The 22,179-nt window shown below is 38.7% G+C and overlaps 1 protein-coding gene across 1 annotated transcript in view; it reads right to left on the bottom strand.

Annotated features, from left to right (window-relative positions):
* The window catches only part of LOC126249417 (notchless protein homolog 1), an 83,642-nt gene that overhangs the window by 3,361 nt on the left and 58,102 nt on the right, over positions 1–22,179 (bottom strand). The window contains exons 9-10 of the mRNA XM_049951074.1: positions 21,336–21,439; positions 4,018–4,144 (exon numbers count right to left, since the gene is read on the bottom strand). Of these exons, the coding sequence (XP_049807031.1) occupies positions 4,018–4,144; positions 21,336–21,439 (231 nt within the window). The remainder of the gene's footprint in view (positions 1–4,017; positions 4,145–21,335; positions 21,440–22,179) is intronic.

Genomic DNA, 22,179 nt, shown 5'->3' with positions numbered 1-22,179 from the left:
TATCTCGCATAGCCCTCCTCACACTGCATTTTGCTTCGTGTAATTTTTGTTTGTCTCCAAGGCTTTAGCTATGTTTATGTTTGCTGTGAAGTTCCCTAACTCGGTTGTTGTACCACGGTGGCTATTTTCCATCTCTTACAATCTTGCTTGGCACATGTGCATATTGTACGATGGTTTTGAACTTTGTCCACTGATCCTCAACACTATCTGCACTTGAGCTAAAACTTCTGTGTTGAGCCGTCAAGTACTCTGAAATATGCTTTTTGTCACTTTTGCTAAACAGAAAAATCTTCCTACCTTTCTCAATATTTCTATTTACGGCTGAAATCATTGAGGCAGTAATCGCTTTATAATCACTGATTTCCTGTTCTGCCTTAACTGTTTCAAACAGTTCGGGTCTGTTAGTCACCAGAAGGTCTAATATGTTATCACCACGAGTTTAACTGCTCAAGGTAGTTCTCAGATAATGCACTTAAAAAAAATTTCACTCGATTCTTTGTCCCTGCCACCCGTTATAAATGTCTGAGTCTCCCAGTCTATATCTGGTAAATTAAAATCTCCACCTAGAACTATAACATGGTCAGGAAATCTACCCGAAATATTTTCCAAATTTTCCTTCAGGTACAGCTGCTGAGCCAGGGGGGCTATAGAGACATCCAATTACCATGTTTGAGCCTGCTTTAACCGTGACCTCCACCCACATTATTTCACATTTCGGATCTCCGTCAATTTTCTTCGATGCTATTGCACTTTTTATTGCTATAAACACGCCTCCCCCTTCACTGTCCAGCCTGTCTCTGCGGTACACATTCCAATCTGAGTTTAGAACTTCATTACTGTTTACATCTGGTTTCAGCTAACTTTCCGTCCCTAGTACTACGAGGGCATTGTGACCGTTTATTAATGAGAGCAGTTCTGGGACCTTTCTATAGTCACTCCTGCAGTTTACTATTACCACATTAATATTGTTACTCCCTGTTGCATTTTGCCTACCGCTACTTTGTCGCGTCTCAGTAGGCGTATCAATTGTATCAGGTTGTGACTCTTGGTGTGTCAGTCTTTTGGCAACACATGACCATATGTTTTCAGTACAGTAAGAGATCTAGAGAAAATGCTGGCGAAGGCGTGAGTCCATACTGAGATAGCTCAGGTCAGTTTCGGCAATGTCTCACCTTATCTCATTGGAAGGTGACATCATGGAGCTCACGGGCTGGAGGGGTGGGGGCTGGGGGGTGGGGGGATACAGTCACTGGCATTAAAACTTCAGTCATGTAATGCCTGTTGTCCAGATTACTGGATATGCAAACTAAAGGTGATCCTGTCGTGGTTCCAATGGCACCCCTTACCATCACGCTTGGTGTATGACGATAAAAATTCAGTCTGTAAACTTTCATTCCCCGCAGTGTATCCAGTCATGAATATATCCATTGCAAAGCTGTACACAGAACTGGGGCTCTTGAGAAATGACAATGTCGTTATACTTGCGTTCGACACTGTCAGTGCGCTTCTCTAACAGACACACAAAGTAATATTGGGGCACGATGAAGTGCAGTCCTGACAGGCCATTATCCTGCTACAGCTGAATCCTGACATGCAATTTCTGAATCACAGGTGACCTGTATAACATTTCTTTATATACAGAATATATCATATGCTAAACAAATGCACAAAATGTAGATGATGTCACTCCCACCTACTTTGTGTGATTGTGCTGAAATGCTAGTCCCTTGCATAACCAAGCATGTAGTACACTTCATGCGAATTTGATATTTGTTGCATGCCACTTTCATGGTGTTGCAATTTTGATGGCCAGCAGTGTGTATCAGTACCCAAGTCTACTTGCTCTTCATATTCTGAGTGCATACTGTTGGGGTGGACATGATCCAATACCCACTGTTGTTTAATGAAGGTAAGGTAAAAACCATGAAGCTGTTGTGTCTGCACAATGAAAATCTTTAAAAAAGTACCTGAATGTTCCCAATAAAGGCGATTTAGTGACTATAATGAATTTTCTGTCGAGATACATTACTGAGTTAACAGTTCTTTTTTGAAATCCAAACTGTTTGCAAGTATTCTTTCAGTACTAAGTGGTTATGAAGTATCAAATAATGTTCATGTTGGAAAACAGCCACATCATACACCAGCTGTAATCATTGCACAGCTTTTTATACTGGTACTCACCAGGGTAAATGGCCACCACAAAAGTGGCCGAAAGCTAAGTGGTCCACCCTGTAACACAACATGCAACTGAACAAAACATGCTTGATTTTAACGGCTGCTTCACAACCCAGATCATATGGGCCTCAACCTACAGTAATCTACTATCACCACACATCCCACGCAACAGTTTCTGCCCCCTCTGTCCTAACACCACCTCCCAATTCTTGTCCCCTCATCCTCATTGTGCACTGCTCTTTGCCAATGCTCCCACCTGTCTTTTCCCTTTCCCATCCCCGACACTAAGCCTGGCGGCCTCCCCCTCCCCACCCACATATCCTGTTATCCCTAACCCTCCCCTACCCTATCCAGATTGCTACTTTTGTTTAACATGATAGTTGCACCCTGGCTGCAGCGACTTGAGATAGCGGTCATGAGAGTGAGAGTCGTGTTGCTTAAGTAAGTGTGTGTGTGTGTGTGTGTGTGCGCGCGCGCGCTCGCGCTGTGTTTTTCCTTTTCTGAAGGAGGTTTTGGCCGAAAGTTCCTGTCTGCAATTCAAACATGGCATTTTCACAGTGAATAGCAACCTAATACTGATGTTTATAAAGTATGATGATTTCATTTTTTTAATACTGGCAATAATTCCTTACTATTGTTTTCTCTCCTTTTTGTGAAGTGGCTTTACAATCTTGTATGCAAGTTTGTTTATGATAATATCACTATGAAAAAATTTGTTACCTAAGCTCTTATCACTTAGTATTTTACAAAATGCAGTCATTAGTATCTTACAAAATTCAGTCAAACAACATTAATATTTTACTAGTGATTTTACCATACAGGATGGGCTCTCTGACCTTAGGTTCAGAGTGACCTGCCACTCCTTTCCAACATACTCTCAACCTATTCTTTTCCTCCCTGAGGAAGGAACTAATAGTTCCGAAAGCTAGGGCAAGTGTCTTCTCTTTTAGATGTGTGTGGCAGTAGACAAATTTGGCCTCCTCTACAGTAGGAAGCTGAGAAGAATGCCTACAGAAGGTGACATGGAGAGCAGTGAGAAAGTCTCTTCCTGCACTCCCTGCCACCCTGTGGCTGACTTCAGTATGCAATATTGGCTGTACAAAAAATATAGCTTTGCCATATAGACTTCGCTTTCAGCCTTTTTGCATTCCATTGTTCGCCTTTTATGGTCTCACTATTTCCTTTGTTTTTTATTCAAAGCACCATTGCCAAAGGGAGAAATTCTAGTAAAATATGCATGCAGACATCACATCCACCTTAAAAGGAATGAATAGGTGAAAAATGTATTGGCCATATTTTAACTGAATAATAGTGTACATTTATTGGGACAAAAAACACATTTCTGTAATGGCATGCACAGTGGCAGTATTAATACTATGTACATACAAATGCAGAACTTGACAGATATTTCAAAAGTATCAGTGCACTGAAGAGAGGCTAGACAATTTATGTCATTTAATTCTTTTGAAGTCAGTCACAGTTATAATGTCGACATAACTGTATTAATGAAAATGCTTTAGAACAGCGTATACTATTCTGTCTAGGCCACATCTTCCTACTGTACACACTATTCTCAGCTGTGGACAAAAGGTAAGTATCAACTTGGTATCGACATCTGGACAAGGAAGTTTTACCAAATGTTAATTATAATTCTGTTCCAGCCATGGTTTCAATTCCTGACACTAACAATAACTGGTTATTTTTTCTCCCCACATACTTTTAAGTTCTGGAATCAAAGATTTATAGACGGAAAAATTGTCTGATCTACTGACAACTGGGACTAAAATGCTAAAATTTTAAAGAATAAAAACAGTCCACACAATCATTTAAATGCACACTTACAGTTTCAGAATTTTATCCTTGCCTCCACTGACTACTCTTAAGCCATCCGGTGACCAATCAACAGCAAACACTTCATCAGCGTGCCCTGGTAAATCAACCTGGAGTTTGCCTGATTTTAAGTTCCAGACTGTGAAGTAAAAGCAGTGCAAGTAAAAATTACAAGATCAGGGAAACATGCAAATTAAAATCAAAACACAATATTGAGAAAAAGAGTTGGCTGCAATTTTTAATATAAATATGTCCTGCACGTGTTGCTTATTTTTTAATTACACTACAGGAGAAGGAACTACAACCAGTCACCATTCTTCACTACATTTACAAGCCTATGGTTTACCCTGAGCTAACTTTTACAGTTTATATAAGCCAATTTTGATGTTTGTATGCTTCAGTTCCTCTCACAATAGCTTATCTCTTTTTCTACATGAAAGCAAATTCTCCAGGATGAAGGTCACCACAGGGCAAGTTAAACATCAGAAAGTATCTATGTAGATTTTCAAATGACAAGAGTGTGTCTCTAATGACAACTTGTGAAGAATTTAATAAAATGAAACTGCAAGCAGTCACAGCATCTAATTCTTCTATTTCATTGCAAGCTGAGTTGATCAAGAACAAATATCACAATAAGAAATTATGAGTTGCTAGATCAGAGTGAAAATAAAGGTATAAAACACACACAGTACCAAAGTGGAACAGAGGACAAAAACACCAAAAGAGTAACTCACATTGTAATTGTGGAAACCAAAACACAGAGAAAATCCATCATTTCAACACAGAAATAATTCGTGATAAATTTTCTTAATTTAACAGTTTTTTTCCTCCCCGATGATGCTTTCTCCATATTTTGTCCCTGACACATTATTTCGGAACACAGATTGCTTTAAAACATTGTATTGGACAGAGACAGAACTAGAAATGATGATTTGAAATCCTGAAGTTCAATCACATGCTAGCCCAGTGCTTGAGAATGTGCAGGTATAATGAAGTTCTGGCATGTTTGTGCATTTATCGTTATAAACACACTGTCTAGTCACATTAATACATCTGCAATAACCACTCACAGATGGTGGAGGGTATATGAAGCGTGTTGGAGAGATGCAGAAACAGAGTGATTTATCTGATGTCAAAAAGGGCATGATCACTGGCTTTCAGGTCAAGAGTGGAAGCATTTTCAAAACAGCTAATGTCTGTAAACTGCTCACATACTGCAGTATGTTGAAGTATACTGTGTATGGCAACATGGTGCTATCCTAAACGGGGCTGAGGCGGATGTGGGGCGCACGGGCCATAGATGACAGGGGTGAACGATGACTACAGAGATGTATATATCTGAAGAGAGAGACAACTGTTGAGCAAATGACTGCCCAGATGAACCAAGGGGCTACCAACAGTGCCTCCTCAATGACCGTTAAGCAAACTTTGCTGCGCATGGACCTCTGCAGTAGGCACGTGGTTCATGCATCCAAATTATTGCTGTTCACCGCAACAATATCTGGAATTTGTTTGCCAATACTGCAACTGGAAATGGGCTGAGTGGCGACAGGCGGCCTTTTCAGACGTATCACGTTTTATGCTCCATGAGACAGATGGCTGTTGGTGTGTATGGCATGAAACGTCTGAAAGCAAAAACCCTGCAACCGAAAGAGAGCATTATGGTCTGCAGGATGTTTTTGTGGCATTCCCTAGGTCACTCTGGAAGACACAATCAACAAGTATGCATCTATCCTTGAGGACCATGCCCATCCCTACATCAGTTTGTTTTTCCTCGGCACAGTGGTCTCTACTACCAGGGCAATGCATCATGTCACACAGCTCACAGTGTACGTGGTTCAAAGAGCACCACGATGAGTTTACCACACTTCCCTGGCCACTAAACCTCCCATATTTAAACCCAACACAACATGCCACAGCTCACAGTGTAATTGTTCGAAGAGCACCAGGACGAGTTTACTGCACTCCACTGACCACCAAACTCCCCAGATTTAAACACAATTGAGAATCTGCAAGACCACCTTGGTCACACCGTTTGCTCCCTGGATCTTCAACCAATAGACCTAGCACAGCTTTCCATGGCACTGGAGTCAGCATGGCTCCACATCCCTGTTGGTGCCTTCCAGAACCTCACCAACAACTCCAAGAGGTACAGTGTAAATATTTTGAAAGAAAAAACTTAAGTAACCATGAAAAATTTCCAATTCTGAGCCTGTTAAAAACCAGCATAAAACCAAATTTTGAATCATTTTCTTACAGAAAAGTACCTGACTGCACTATATATTTTTCCCCTTTCGCTAAGAGCTAGAGGGGGGGCACCTGGCCCTGGATATGGGCACCCTTGCATGCATCATTGAAAATCATTCTCTTCCATTTTTCCAGATTTTGCTATGTAGTCGTAGATTACAAGACTGTTGCAAGTAAACAGTCCTGGCCCTAATTTGCTTTAATGTTCCTGAATACAGACATAAAGGCACAGAAACAGTAATCCTCTGATACTTATCACTAGCATTGTCATATACGAATGTGTCACAGCATTTATCAACTGCACAAGTGACTTGTCTCTTTTTTGTTAGATATCATAAAGTGCTGTTTGTACACATTTCTTGCACGAAACTGACTGACTGGCTTTATATGCACCATTTTAGGGGATAACAACAAGCTTCGTCCTCAGGTCAGCTATAAATTTCTCTATATTATTACGTATTAATGACATTTCCTCTACACTTTTGGTTGAGGTAAACTTTGTAATTTTGTGGTTTTCTTTTCCACATAATCTCTTGATTATGTTCAACTGGATGAAAGAAGCATGGAAATCTGTAATGTTCATCTCACTTACCATTCAGAACACCTAGTTTCTTAGGTCTCCCTCAGTAACGGAGCACTGACTCTTACAAACAGTTCTAAATGTTTTGAACGATTCATCTTTCATGCTTCTGCGAGTTTCATTTTGGCATATGTTTTGTACTTCGTGAATATCTCTCTCTCTCTCTTTTTTAAATACAAACCTTATTCATTTTTGATGAATCAAACCCGACTCTGAACACTTCTTAAATTTAGGTGTTTTCTCCCTCCTTAAAATGGTTCAAATGGCTCTGAGCACTATGGAACTTAACATCTGAGGTCATCATTCCCCAAGAACTTAGAACTACTTAAACCTAACTAACCTAAGGACATCACACACATCCATGCCTGAGGCAGGATTCAAACCTGCGACCGTAGCAGTCGCGCTGTTCCAGACTGAAGTGCCTAGAACCGCTCGCCCACCGTGGTCGGCTTCCTCCTCCTTCATTTAACCATAAAGTTTAAAGCCTTTTCTTTACTGAAACCTGTCATTCCACATATTTTCTTTGGGCTTGGGAGCTACTCTATCTTTGTGTTGGACTTCAATTCATCTTCATCTACATCTATACTCTGCAAACCACTGTCAAGAGAATGGCATAGTGTACTTCCCAATGTACCAGTTAGGGTTTTTTTTCCCTTTTCCATTCATTTATGGAGCATGGGAAAAAATGATGATTTAAATGCCTCTGTGTGTGCTGTAATTAATCTAATCTTATACTCACAATCCCTATAGGAGCAATATGTAGAGGGTTGCAGTATATTCCCACAACCCTCATTTAAAGACAATTCTTGAAACTTTGTTAATAGACTTTCCCAGGATAGTTTTAGTTTATCTACCAGTTCAGTTTCTTCAACATCTCAATGACAATCTCCTGCAGTCAAACAAATCTGTTACCATTCGTGCTGCCCTTCTCTTTAATATGTTCAATATGCCCTGCTAGCCCAGTTTTGTGCCGTTCCCACGAACTTTACCAATATTCTAGGATGGGTCACATGAGTGATTTGTAAGCAGTCTCCTTTGTAAACTGATTGCATTTCCCTCGTATTCTATCAATAAACCAAAGTCTGCTACCTGCTTTACCTGAGGATAGGTGCGTACTGGATCAAATGCTCTTTGGAAACCTAGAAGTACTGCCTCTATCCGACTGCCTTGATCCACGGTTTTCAGAATGTAATGTGAGAGAACCGTAAGTCGAGTTTCACACGATCGATGTTTTTGAGATACCTCATGATGTTTGAGCTCAGAATTTGCTCCAAGATTCTACAACAAATGGATGTCAAGGCCAATGGACAGTAGTTTTGTGGATCACTTCTGCTACCCTTATTGTAGACAGGTGTAACTTGTGCTTTCTTCCAACTATTGGGCACAGCTTTTTGTTCAAGGGAACTATCACAGATAACTCAGCCACGAATTGGGTGTGGACTCTGACAGAGATTCGATTGGGCCCTAGAGTTTGTTCAGTTTTAACGATTTCAGCTGGTTCTCACTGCCACTGATGCTAGTATCTATTTCATTCACCTTTTCAGTGGTACAAGAATTAAGCTGGGGCATACTCCTGTTTTTTTTTCCTTTGTAAAGGAACATTTGAGAATAGAATTAAGCACTTCTAATTTCACTCTACTACTCTCAATTTCATTTCCAGACTTGTACATGAGTGACTAGGGACTAACCTTGTTGCCACTAACAGCCTTTACACATGACCAGAATTTCTTTGGGTTTTATGAAAGATCATTTGACAATATTCTGCTACAGTAATCACTGACGCCTCCACGTATTTGTCTCTTGGCTTCCAAATGCATTTCATTCAGCATATTTATACAGGGTGAGTCACTAACTATTGCCACCAAGAGTAACTCCGAAAGTATGATAGGCGCTGAAAAGCTTGTGGGGCCCCAATATGATGGTTTTTTTGTTGCTAGGTGGGGTCACTTCAGAGATATGAAGGTCAACTTTGTTTCTTAAATGCGATGCTATAGTTTGGTACTTATTTTCTGATAGCAGCTATTGAGACAAATCCAGTGATGTGTAACTGTAAGATCTTTGAAGGTCAGAAAGGTGGCGTGAACGTACATTTACAAAAGGTGTTCGAAGTGCGTATCACATCAGCACTTATCGAAGCACACGAATCCCCACAAGGAAAAAATCCAGAGGTGTCAAGTCTGGTGAACAAGCTGGCTGCGAGACATCTCCTCTGCATCCAATCCAACGATTTGGGAACTGTCTCTGGAACTCATTTTTAACCATCAGCGAAAAATGTGCCGGACACCCATCGTGTTGATACCACATTCTGTTCCTTGTTCCTAAAGGCATTTCTTCCAATAACAGACCTAATGTTTTTTGCAGGAATATGGGTTACTTCCTAACATTAAGATTTCCTTCAATGAAATAGCGGCCTATAATTCTGTCCTGCAGAATCTAAAAATGGTTCAAATGGCTCTGAGCACTAAGGGACTCAACATCTTAGGTCATAAGTCCCCTAGAACTTAGAACTACTTAAACCTAACTAACCTAAGGACATCACACACACCCATGCCCGAGGCAGGATTCGAACCTGCAGAATCTCACACTGTACATTCTTCGATCACAGTTTTTGGTGTGCTACTTGCCACAGCCAACATGGATTTTCAGTTGCCCAATAATGCATGTTATGGAAATTAACATTTCCATGGTTCGTGAGTGTAGCCCCATCAGTAAATAAAATCAAATTAAAAAATGTGCCATCCATATGGATCTGAAATTGAGCCTATTGGCAGAATTCAATGCAACACATACAATCCGTCCCAGTTAATTCTTGCTGGAGGCTGATATGGTAAAGATGATATGGCGATGCAGAACACGAACAACACTACTCTGGCTCATGCCAGATTCCCTTGTGATTTGACGTGAACTAACACAAGGATCTCTAACCACAGTGGCAAGAGTACCAATTTCCATTTCCTCATTAGTAACTTTCCTCTGCCGGATATGTTTCTGATGTGTTAAAGATCCGGTTGTTCTCAATTTATCGTACACATATTTAAATGTCCTACATGTAGGGTGTGTACCTTGAGGATATCTTTCAACGTATAGGCCTATAGCTCTCACTGAATTTTGTTGCTATTCTCCGTAAATGAGAAGAATATCGACTTGTTCTTCAAAGAAATACATCATCCACATTCGCTTGATGCAACAATACTAGTCTTACCGTTCCTATTAGTGTTGTCTTGCAAAACCATCGAATGGTGCTTACATGCCAATGGCACATATGGATACACTGTATTCGGCAAATATTTACTTTTTGCACGATACACGAGAGGGAATTGTCAGAGCATGAGCTTCGATAACTGCTGAAGTGATAAGAAATACCAATCAATCCATGATAAGAAGATTGCAGCACTGCATTGATACCAATGGTCATCACTTCAAACACCTTCTGTAAATGGACATTCATGCCACCTTTTTGCTACGTTGACCTTCAAACACCTTACTGTTGCACATCATTGGATTCGTCTCGATAGCCGCTATCAGAAAATAAGTTCAAACTATAGCATCCCATTTAAAAATTGCAGGAACATGCAGCAGAGCTGCCCCCCTTAAACATTAGCAACAAGTATCAGGTGCTGCCCCGTATAAATAACACATCTGAGCTAACATGGGGTGCCTCATATGTTGGGCCAATAGCCCATTTTCCTGCTAAGATTGCAGAAGCACAAAGGGTGAGTATGTTGTTCACTGGGAACTACAATGTTAGCTGGGGAACTGAGCTCTCAGGAAAATAGCATACAGATCGGAAAAGAAGGCTACTGTATTCAGTATGCCCGCTGGGAGATCTCACTCAGGAAGTGGTGGCAGCTCTACCACTGGCTATTTAATGCAATGCCAATCATAGCTCATGTCAGCACAAATGACTTGGCCACGTGGCTTCTGAGGCCATCGTCAGTCTCTTTGAATGGTTGGCTGAGTGGGTGAATTCAGCTACATTTATTAGAGAATTGACCCATTAAGGCAACATCTTAGACAACCTTTTAACTTCCTGAACAAGTTAACATACCAGTTGGCATCAGTGATCAGAAGATTTTTATGTCATGGACTAAAGTGTTACAAGAAATGTCACAAAAGGTAGGAAAATATTTTTGCTTAGCAAGTGAGACAGGAAAGTAATTAGTGTAGAGTGTATCTGAGTATTCAACATGAAGCTCTGCAGATGAAGATGAGGAGTACAAATTGATAAAATTATAAAGGATTGTACATTGTGCTTTAGACCCATATGTGCCAAGCAAAGTTGATAGGAAAGACCCACCCGGGTTCAGTAAACAATGTTATAAAGTTAGTATTAAATCATAGGGGGTGTTATAAAGTTAGTATTAAATCATAGGGGGAGGGGGGGGGGAGGGTGATATATTCATCAGAGATTTAAGTGAAGTGCAAGCCTTGTGACAAACAAAAGCCAAACAAAGCAAAAATATGCATAAGGAGAGCAATGAGAGAAGTGTTATGGGCAATCTGTGAAAAATTGTCTTATTGATGGTAATTTACCACCTTGTTTTCAAAAGAAGAGGTTCTGTGATGAGTACTCTTTGATTTGGTTTGCAAAAGTTTTGTAGAAATTATTATAATTTTTGAAGTTGTCTTCACCTGACTCCAGTTGGTCATTGACATATTTTCATTTATTTTGCCTTAAACTCTTGGATGTTCATTTGTGAACTTTGAGGAATTTTTTCTATGTTTCTTCTGATTATTGCAATTGTAATTTTAAAATGCCTCTAGTGGTTATTTGTGAAGTGAGATCAGGTCTTTTGCTGTTTTGATGATTTTTCTGTTGTTTTACAGACACTGATTTTGTGTACATCAAATTTTGCAGTCACCAGTGCTTTCCTGTTGAATTTTCCTTTGGGTGCGAATTTAATTTTGATCCTGGTTAAATAATAATAATCTGGATCAATATTTGCACTTCTTCATGCTTGCACAGCATGAATTTCTTTTTGGTAGTCATATGATACTGACACTTGATCAATCTGAAATTCTCCTACATGATGGATGGGTAATCAACATGTTTTTTTTTTTGTTTTTTTGGGCTTTTTCTGAAGTTGACACAATTTTTAGGTTGCTTTGTTGGCATAACACAACAAGTCGCGTGCCATTCTTATAGGTGAACTTGTGTGCAGGATAGTCTCCCACTGTCCTCTTGTATTTGTGTTCCATGCCAATCTGAGCATTATAATTACCAAGTAGAATTTTCCACTCATCTTTTGGAATTTTGTCACCCCTGTTTTTTTCGGACTCCTTTTTATCATCACCATTTGTTGGTGCATGTATGTTAATAAATGTGTAGTTTTTGTTTGTGTGTTTGATTCTTAAGGTCATGAGTCAACTGTTGATGGTTTGCTGCCTCCAAAACTTTTTTGTTGACGAAGGCCATGCAAATTATAGTGCTGCTCCTTTGCTAATTTTTTCGCATGTACCACTTTTGAAAATTCTGTAATTAATGCAGTCTATCATTTCTGAATATGTGATCTGTGGTTCTTGCAGAGTGAGAGTTGGGATTTTCTGCTTCGTAAGTTCTTCTGCAAGAGAGTGAGTTTTCTTGCTCGAACGAGTGTCTGAATGTTGTTGAAACTGCCAATGTAAGTTGTGTTTTTCATGGAAGTTTCCCAGAGCACTTTGACTTGCTCTCTCATACAAGTCCAACTCCGCAGAATCTGATGTTAGGTTGCCACTTTGGAATGGGTGGATCATCGACCTATAGTAATTCTCTCTTTACTTGCTTGAGTCATGTTTGCATATCATCAATATTCTAGCTTTTGCTTGTGGTGTAGAACCAGGAATTCTGAATTCCTGGAGCATGTTTACAGCCACACCACTTCGCGAACAGATGCTGACCATACTGCTGCTTGCTCCAAGTCAGATGCAGCATGAGTTTTTGTTACCATTTTTGTCTGCGGATTACTACTACTACTACTACTACTACTACTACAAGAATGCTGCTATGTGGAAAATAAGATATGAGAGTTATCCAGTACTGAAATGAAATGGAGCCCCTCTCCAACCAACAGTTCTGCATGAGTAGAAGCATGCGTGCCTTTGTATGTGCAATAACCATCAGGTTAGGCATAGCACATCACTTTCTGAAAGAGATTCTGCAAGAGTACATCACCAGAATGATTGGTGTATGACCAATGTAAAATTGTATGCTATCACATCACATCTATGTGAAAGTAAATTCTAGTATGACTTGATTTCATAAACTATTTTTCCAGGTGCAGTATTTTACTTTTTACATATATTCTTGAGCTGCTGCAAACAGTAATCACAAACATGAAATTTAAAGAAAATGTATGCTTTACCATGAACACATTGTCCTAAAGATCATTTGTAAAGATTTTTATTATTTTTCAAATTTATAACTTAAAAAGGCAGCTTTAAAATTTAAATACAACTTTCATTTTTTGCACAATTTGTAATTGAGCATGTGAGAAAACAGTATCAATTTGGAAAATTTCGTAAGTACTTTGGGCTACAATGAATATTAATATTTTGAGGTACAGTAAATTTCAATCATACTCTGTTTGAGGTGAATGGTTATAATTCAGCACTTATTTTATATTTAAAAGATTTAAATAACACCCATCTATAAAACTGGAAATACACAAATCACTTCTACTTGCTGACCTATTTCACTGCTACCAGTCTTTTCAAAGTGCCCTACAGCAGAGTACCAACTCGTTTACTTGAGCAGAGCTTGTTAACTGTCTCTCTGTTTAGCTCTCATAAGAGATCCTCCAGAGAGAAAGCCACACAAGACTTTACAAACCATATCTTGGCAGAGCTAAACTAGGAAAATGGTTTTGTTTGTATATATTGTTTAAACATTGCCAAAGTCTCTGTGTGAATTACAGAATTATACTTGTCAATCTAAAATGTTATGGGATTAATGGCATACCTCTTGTATGGACAGTGTCTTACCTCCACTATAGTACTTTATTTATTTATTTATTTATTTAGTTAGTTATTTATTTACACGTCAAGTTCCGTAGGACCTAATTGAGGAGCAAATCTCCTAGGTCATGGAATGTGTCAGTACATGAAATTACAACATAAAAATAATAACACATAAAAATAAATATTCATGAACCTGAAAAGAGTCAGTGCATAAGTTTAAGTAAACGCTATCAGCAATACAATAAGATTAATCTTTTTAAGGAACTCCTTGACAGGATAGAAGGAGTGACCTATGAGGAAACTCTTCAGTTTTGATTTGAAAGCGCGTGGATTACTGCTAAGATTTTTGAATTCGAGTGGCAGCTTATTCAAAATGGATGCAGCAGTATACTGCACACCTTTTTGCACAAGAGTTAAGAAAGTCCAATCCAAATGAAGGTCTGATTTCTGCCGAGTATTAACCGAGTGAAAGCTGCTCATTCTTGGGAATAAACTAACATTGGGAACAAGAAACGACAATAAGGAATATACATATTGAGAGGCCAATGTCAAAATACCCAGACTCGTGAACAGAGGTCGACAAGAGGTTCGTGAACTCACCACTTATTGCCCGAACCGCCCATTTCTGAGCCAAAACTATCCTTGTAGAATGGGAAGAGTTACCCCAAAATATAATACATATGACATAAGTGAATGAAAATAAGCAAAGTAGACCAATTTTCGTGTCGAAGTATCACTCAGTTTTGGTACCGTTCGAATAGTAAAAATGTCAGTATTAAGTCTTTGAACGAGAGCCTGAACACAGGCTTTCCACGACAGCTTACTATCTATCTGAACACCTAGAAATTTGAACTGTTCACTTTTACTAATCATATGCCCGTTCTGTGAAATTAAAACGTCAGGTTTTGTTGTATTGTGTATTAGAAACTGCAAAAACTGAGTCTTACTGTGGTTTAACATTAGTTAATTTTCTACAAGCCATGAACTGAGGTCATGTACTGCACTATTTGAAACTGAGTCAATGTTGCGCACAACATCCTTTACTACCAAGCTAGTGTCATCAGCAAACATAAATATTTTAGAGTTACCCGTAATACTAGAGGGCATATCATTTATATAAATAAGGAACAGGAGCGGCCCGAACACTGATCCCTGGAGCACCCCCCACTTGACAGTACCCCACTCAGGTCCCACATCACAGCCGTTATCAACATTGTGAATAATGACCTTTTGCTGCCTGTTGCTAAAGTAAGAGGTGAACCAATTGTGAGCTACTCCCCTTATTCCGTAATGGTCCAACTTCTGGAGCAATATTTTGTGATCAACACAATCAAATGCCTTAGTTAAATCAAAAAATACACCAAGCATTTGAAACTTTTTGTTTAGCCCATCCAGTACCCCACAGAGAAAAGAGAATATAGCATTTTCAGTTGTTAAACTACTTCTAAAGCCGAACTGTACATTTGATAGCAAATAATATATATAAAATGATCAATTATTCTTACATACACAGCCTTTTCAATAACTTTTGCAAACACTGATGGCAAAGAAATAGGTCTAAAATTATCTACATTATCCCTTTCTCTCTTTTTATAAAGCAGCTTTACTACTGAGTACTTTAATCACTCAGGAAACTGACCATTCCTAAAGGAAAAATTACAACTATGGCTAAATACAGGACTAACATGTGCTGCGCAGTACTTTAATATTCTGCTGGACACTCCATCATAACCATGAGAGTCCTTAGTCTTCAGTGATTTAATTATTGACTCAGTCTCCCTATTGTCTGTATCACAGATGAGTATTTCAGACATCAATTTTGGAAAGGCATTTGCCAAGAAAGTTATATGATTTCCTGTAGAAACTAAATTTTTATTTCATTCACCAGCAATGCTCAGAAAATGATACTGTACATATATCTGGTTTATCAGTAATAGCAATATTTTTACTGCAAACTGACTTTATATCATCGACGTTGTGCTGCTGACCAGACACTTCCTTCACAACTGACCGTATAGTTTTAACTTTATCCTGTGAATTAGCTATTCTATTTGCATACCACATACTCCTTGCCTTCCTAATAACATTTTTAAGCACCTTACAATACTGTTTGTAATGGTCTACTGTAGCTTGATTGTGACTACTTCTAACACTTTGATATAATTCCCACTTTGTTCTACATGATATCCTTATCCCACTAGTCAGCCACCCGGGCTGTCCATTACTGCCAGTACCCCGTTTAGAATGTTCTAATGGAAAGCAACTCTCAAAGAGCATGAGAAATGTATTATGGAAAGCATTGTATTTATCATCTATATTATTGGCACTATTAACATCCTGCCACTCTTGTTCCTTAACAAGTTTTAAAAAACTCTCTATTGCTGTTGGATTAAATTTCCTACATAATTTGTAATTAAATATGACATTGGTTTGAGTACAAAAGCCTTTTAGTGTTAAATTTTTGTGCATCATGGTCTGAAACGCCATTCACGCTTTTACTAACAGAATGCCTATCTAGTAATGAAGAATGAATAAAAATATTGTCTATGTCTGTGCTACTGTTCTCCTGCACCCTAGTTGGAAAAAACACAGCTTGCATCAGATCATATGAATTTAGGAGATCTACTAACATCCTTTTTCTTGCACAATCATATACAAAATTTATATTGAAGTCACCACATAAAACTACTTTCTGGTACTTCCTACAAAGTGAATCAAAAACCCTCTCTAGCTTGAGCAAAAATGCCCTGAAGTCAGAGTTAGGGGACCTATAAACAACAATTAGAAGTTTAGTTTCCCTAAATTCAACTAACGCTGCACAACTTTCAAATATCTGTTCAGTGCAGTTTGAAAGTCTGTCTCACAACTATGAAAATAACCTCACAATGGAGAGATACAAAATGTGAGGTTCCACAAGAATTGCTATTGGGATCACGTTTATTCTTAACCTGCAGAAGTGATCACCCTGTGATTTTAAAGAAGAGTTCAAAAACTTATGCTTCCTGAAGACACACACTCTCTCAACCTTAGTAAACACAGCTCAAATGGTAGCTAAAACAGGCTTATGGATGGTTCGATGGTTCACAGCAAACAATTTAAGTCTAATCTCACAAACGCTTATACACTTGTAATGGATCATTTTTTCTTTGTTATTTTCTTTTTATACATGTAATCCAAATATAAACAACAGTAAAGTAACAAGTTATTTTGTGCCAGCAATGCTGTTATGAAAAGAAGAAGAAGAAGAGAGATGCTCTTCAACTGATTAATTTCTGTATATTGACCTTTTTGTTTCTATAAGTGGTAGCAGTCAGACATATGACTAGTTCTGCTGTGCCAGTATTGTTTAAAAATGTGTATTACAACTGCATTCATTATTTCGCCTGCATCGAGAATCCTGCATAAAGAGGATCGAAGCAGGCAAGAGAAATTTGCGTGAGCAGCAAAGGGTCAATCATATATCAGCATTGACATAAGCAACGCTACGCACAATGGAATTACCATGAAGAAGTATGCAAATTTAAGTGATGAATATTGATATTAAAAGTATTGTGTTGAAGATCTATTGATATTAGTACCACGATATGTGTACCTTCCCTTTCAAGCAGCAATTACTAATCACTTTCGTTATATTATTTTTCCCGCCTCCTATATGCCACTATTCACACTCTAAGATAAAAAGAAATGACAAATTATGAAGGAATTACCTGAATCCGATGGAAATCAGTAGATGTCAGGTACGTGTACATGCACACAAACAAATGATTACAATTTCAGAAAAATTGGATGATTTATTCAAGAGACAGAGCTTCCCTTATGCAAGCAGTTATTCAGCTTGACACTGATACGGTTGTTGGACATCGTCCTGGGGAACACCATACTAAATTCTGTCCAGTTGATGTGTCAGATCGTCGAATCCTGAGATGGGTGGAGGGTCCTGCCCATAATGCTCCAAACATTCTCTTTGGGGAAAGGACCAGTGACCTTGCTGGCCAAGGTAGGGTTTGGCAGTAGAAGCCCATGCAATGTGCGGGCGGGCATTATCTTGCTGAAATGTAGGCCCAGGGTGGCTTGCCATGAAGGGCAGCAAAACAGGGTGTAGAATATGTCATTGATGTACTGCTGTATTGTAAGGGTGTCATGGATAACAACCAAAGGGTTCCTGCTCTAAATGAAAGGAATCTTGAACTGTTTCCCCTTGTTGTCAGACTGTATGGCAGGCAACAGTCAGCTTGATATCCAACAGCTTTCTGGGGCATCTCCAGATGGTCATCGGGCTTCAATTTGAAGCAGAACTCATCACAGAAGATAATTCTACTCCATTCCATAAGACTCCAAGCAAAATGTGCCCAACAACACTGCAAACAGAGTTTTCGTGTACAGAGGTCAATGATGGTGCAAGAGGCACTGTGAGCTTAGGTCTGTTTCTGTGATCCACCTATTAATGGTCCTTGTGGTCACTGAAGCACCAGTTGCACATTGGATCAATGATAATGATGCAAGTGCCTATCTGCAAGGCAGAGTTTGTATCCAACTGAGTACACAGAAAGAAATTTGCAAATACTTTATGCCCTAGTACTGACACGTCCCTGTTTACTGTCCTCGCCAGCTGCAAAACGCTTAATAAATTATAAGACCGGATTGCTGATCAGTGCCTGTGTTTCAGAAAGCAAAATACTTAGTACTGCTGATAGAAATGAACAAAAGTAAAGTTTAACACTACCTTAGCTCTGGGAACTATAGTTCCTTCCTCTCGCAGGGGAGAGAGATTACAGACGTTTACAATGGCAGGGTAGATAACTCAAATCCCAGGAGGAGGTATTTACAGATCATCTTAAAAAAAACACCAGTTAATCAAGTAAATATTAGGCTACCAATAGCAGACAAACAGCAGCTATTTGGTACAAATGAGGAGGTAGGAGCCTTTTTTAAAGTAGCTGCTTTCTTTCTACTTGATTATAATTGGATTGTATACAAATAGCATTAAGCAGTACAGTGAGCATTAAGCAGTACAGTGAGTATAGCTTGACCCATTCCACATCCATTAAAGTTTTCCTTTTTGATTGAGTCTGCAGAACATGATTAATTATGAATGAATGAATGAAACTGAGGCAGAAGTATTTTGTTTCTCTAATTTTCTGAGAAACAGCCCTCTGTCAGAAACAAAATAGACACACACATAGAAAATATTTGTGTGTTTTTATGAGGGTAATGATATATTTATCATCACCAAAATGAAACTACTGTAAAATACAGTCAAAGAAGTTCTAAATGCCAAATAAATAAAAATGGTGTATTTTGGAACAAGAGGTTGCTTCATCTGTGGAAAAGAAGACTGTGAAAGGGAAGGAATAATTGAAGGGAATGAGATTACTCAGAGATAATAAAGACCACCACCTCAGGTCAAGGATGAAGCAGAATAAAATAGGAAGACACAGTGAAAATAAGACAATGGAAAATCCAGGATGGAATGTAACAATATTATGAGAAGGAAGTTGCTACTCACCATATAGCAGATGCTGAGTCACAGATAGGCACAACAAAGAGACTTTCACAATTAAAGCTTTCAGCCATTGGCCTGCATCCACACACACACACACACACACACACACACACACACACCTGAAACCAGTTGCCTGAGACTGCAGCCGTGTGTGTGTGTGTGTGTGTGTGTGTGTGTGTGTGTGTGTGTGTGTGCAAAGGCCGAAAGCTATAATTGTGAAAGCCTATCTGCGACTCAGCATCTCCTCTATATGGAGAGTAGCAACTTTCCTTCTCATAATGTTGTGTCAGTGAAAATAAAAACATAAAATAAAATAATAAACCACACACACACACACACACACACACACCTGAAACCAGTTGCCTGAGACTGCAGCCGTGTGTGTGTGTGTGTGTGTGTGTGTGTGTGTGTGTGCAAAGGCCGAAAGCTATAATTGTGAAAGCCTATCTGCGACTCAGCATCTCCTCTATATGGAGAGTAGCAACTTTCCTTCTCATAATGTTGTGTCAGTGAAAATAAAAACATAAAATAAAATAATAAACCACACACACACACACCTGAAACCAGTTGCCTGAGACTGCAGCCGTGTGTGTGTGTGTGTGTGTGTGTGTGTGTGTGTGTGTGTGTGTGTGTGTAAAAAGGCCGAAAGCTATAACTGTGAAAGCCTATCTGCGACTCAGCATCTCATCTATATGGAGAGTAGCAACTTTCCTTATCATAATGTTGTGTCAGTGAAAATAAAAACACACTGCACAGAAATGAGCAGCTATACAAATGGGAGACGAGGCAACAGAAAAGTAGCAGCACAGAGAGAAATGGAAAATAAGCAACAAAACAATGAACTCCAAACTTACAATTAATTTGATTCCTCTCTAAATTCCATGCCACCTTCCCCAATGTTTACTTACACTACAGTGATGACGGAATTCTGCCTTTCGGAAATGAATACACACATACCACAGGTCGTATTAATAATACAAGCGTGTGTTGTGAATTGACATGTTATGATGCGTATCCTTAAATGAGAGTGCTTGATACAATGGAGCTGCACTGTCATGGAGAACACAGCTATTGCTGACTGTTTTCCTGTTATGGGAGAAGACAGTCCTGTTCTCATCATGAAGAAAAAGAGTGAATATGTTGTGTTTTTTTCTTTTTTTCTTTTTTGAGAGAGAGAGAGAGAGAGAGAGAGAGAGAGAGAGAGAGAATCTCAACCCTGTTGTCTACTGTATTATCCTGTTACTGCAGAACAGTTGCTATGTAGTACTGGTCAAGTTAGCTTACCAGCTACAATCAACATAGAATATAGGCTTTGCTATAAACAAAAACAAAAAAATAAAATAAAATAAAATAACAAAAAATAATGAATTCACTGATAATGAAGCTAGTGACTCCCACAATTTCCTAATCCATGTTTCAAGCACAGGACAAATACACCAACAAACTGCTATACTTCTTCACTCTCGAAACAGCCATTCCTTCCACATGAAATACTCTCTCCTCAACATTCTCGGAAAATGTATCTGATGGGGTGCCAACATGCTACATGAATACAATGTTGCCCTTATTGCTGCCTTTACTTTTCTCAGTTAGATTATCAGTCTAATCTGTAAATACATTTCCTGCAGTATCTCAGTTTCTGATCCTTCTTGAAAACAGTAAATGACAGTTTACCCTTCCATAAAATTCTCCAAACATTATTCAGAGTAGTTTTTGTTGCTTGGTGATTTGAATTTTTTATATCAATATTTTTACACATTAGTGGCAGCTTCTCAATAATTTTAAGCCAGTCATTATAACTGTGTTCACTACATAAAGTTACCATGCCCAAGTATAATCTCAAATAATTATTAGAAGAACATTAGCCAGCGAATTGCACTAAGATTTTGATTATTATTTTAATATCAGACAAACAGCAGCTATTTGGTATAAATGAGGAGGTAGGAGCCTTTTTTTAAAGTAGCTGCTTTCTTTCTAATTGATCAAAATTAGATTGCATCCGCATAAATAGCATTAAGCAGTATAGTCAGACAACAACCAAAAAGTTATTAAAAAACCACAAACCTTTCAGAGTAGAGTCAGCACTTCCACTGACCAACAGCCTCGAATCTGCTGCCCACGCCACCTGATAAACTGCCTGCACATGTCCTCTCAGAGATGTCAGATATCTGTTACAAAAATCATGCTTGAATGCAATAGATTGTATGGTTTGCTGAGTAGTAGGATTATTAAGTATCAAAAGTACTTTGACATACATGATTTATGAATAAACAATTCTGTTACATGAGATTTTGAAGTACAACAGTTGACCAACAGGAATGGTAATCTAAGGTCAGTGAAAACTTCTGAAAATGTGCCAGTGAATAAAACTTAAGTTTCTACATGGACCACCAATGCAGAAACAATCACTACTGAGGCAAGTGTTCACTTTTAAAATCTGATCATATCTTCAACTTCTGTGAGTAGAGATTTCACCTGCACAATGACACTAAATTTTTCCTTTTTTGACACAGAAATTTGATGACATGAAGATTCTGCCTTTCCATAGTCCAACCAGTTTCCCACACACTAATCTTTTACCTGTGTATATTGCACACAGTGATGTCAAAAGAACACACACAGCCTTGTGATTTCGAGACTGCTCCACACTAAGGCCAGTAATCAATGTGCACAGTTATGATATCACAGTAAAGACAAACCACACTTTCCCAAAGTTACATGCTCTTATTGTTTGTGCACATTTTTGACATTCAGCTACTGGTCAACCATGATGACACAGTTCACAAAATAGCCCTACAGTCTAATATTTACTTTAAATGAAGCATCTAATGTAGACTACCAGCACACAAACTACGTAATGTTTTAACCTGCTGCCCCAGACTGACAGATAGACATGTTATTGCACTTA

Source organism: Schistocerca nitens, chromosome 1 (assembly GCF_023898315.1).
Source record: "Schistocerca nitens isolate TAMUIC-IGC-003100 chromosome 1, iqSchNite1.1, whole genome shotgun sequence".
Taxonomy (NCBI): Eukaryota; Metazoa; Arthropoda; class Insecta; order Orthoptera; family Acrididae; genus Schistocerca; species Schistocerca nitens.
The sequence above is the reverse complement of the archived record's forward strand: the minus strand, read 5'-3'. Positions and strand labels throughout refer to the sequence as shown.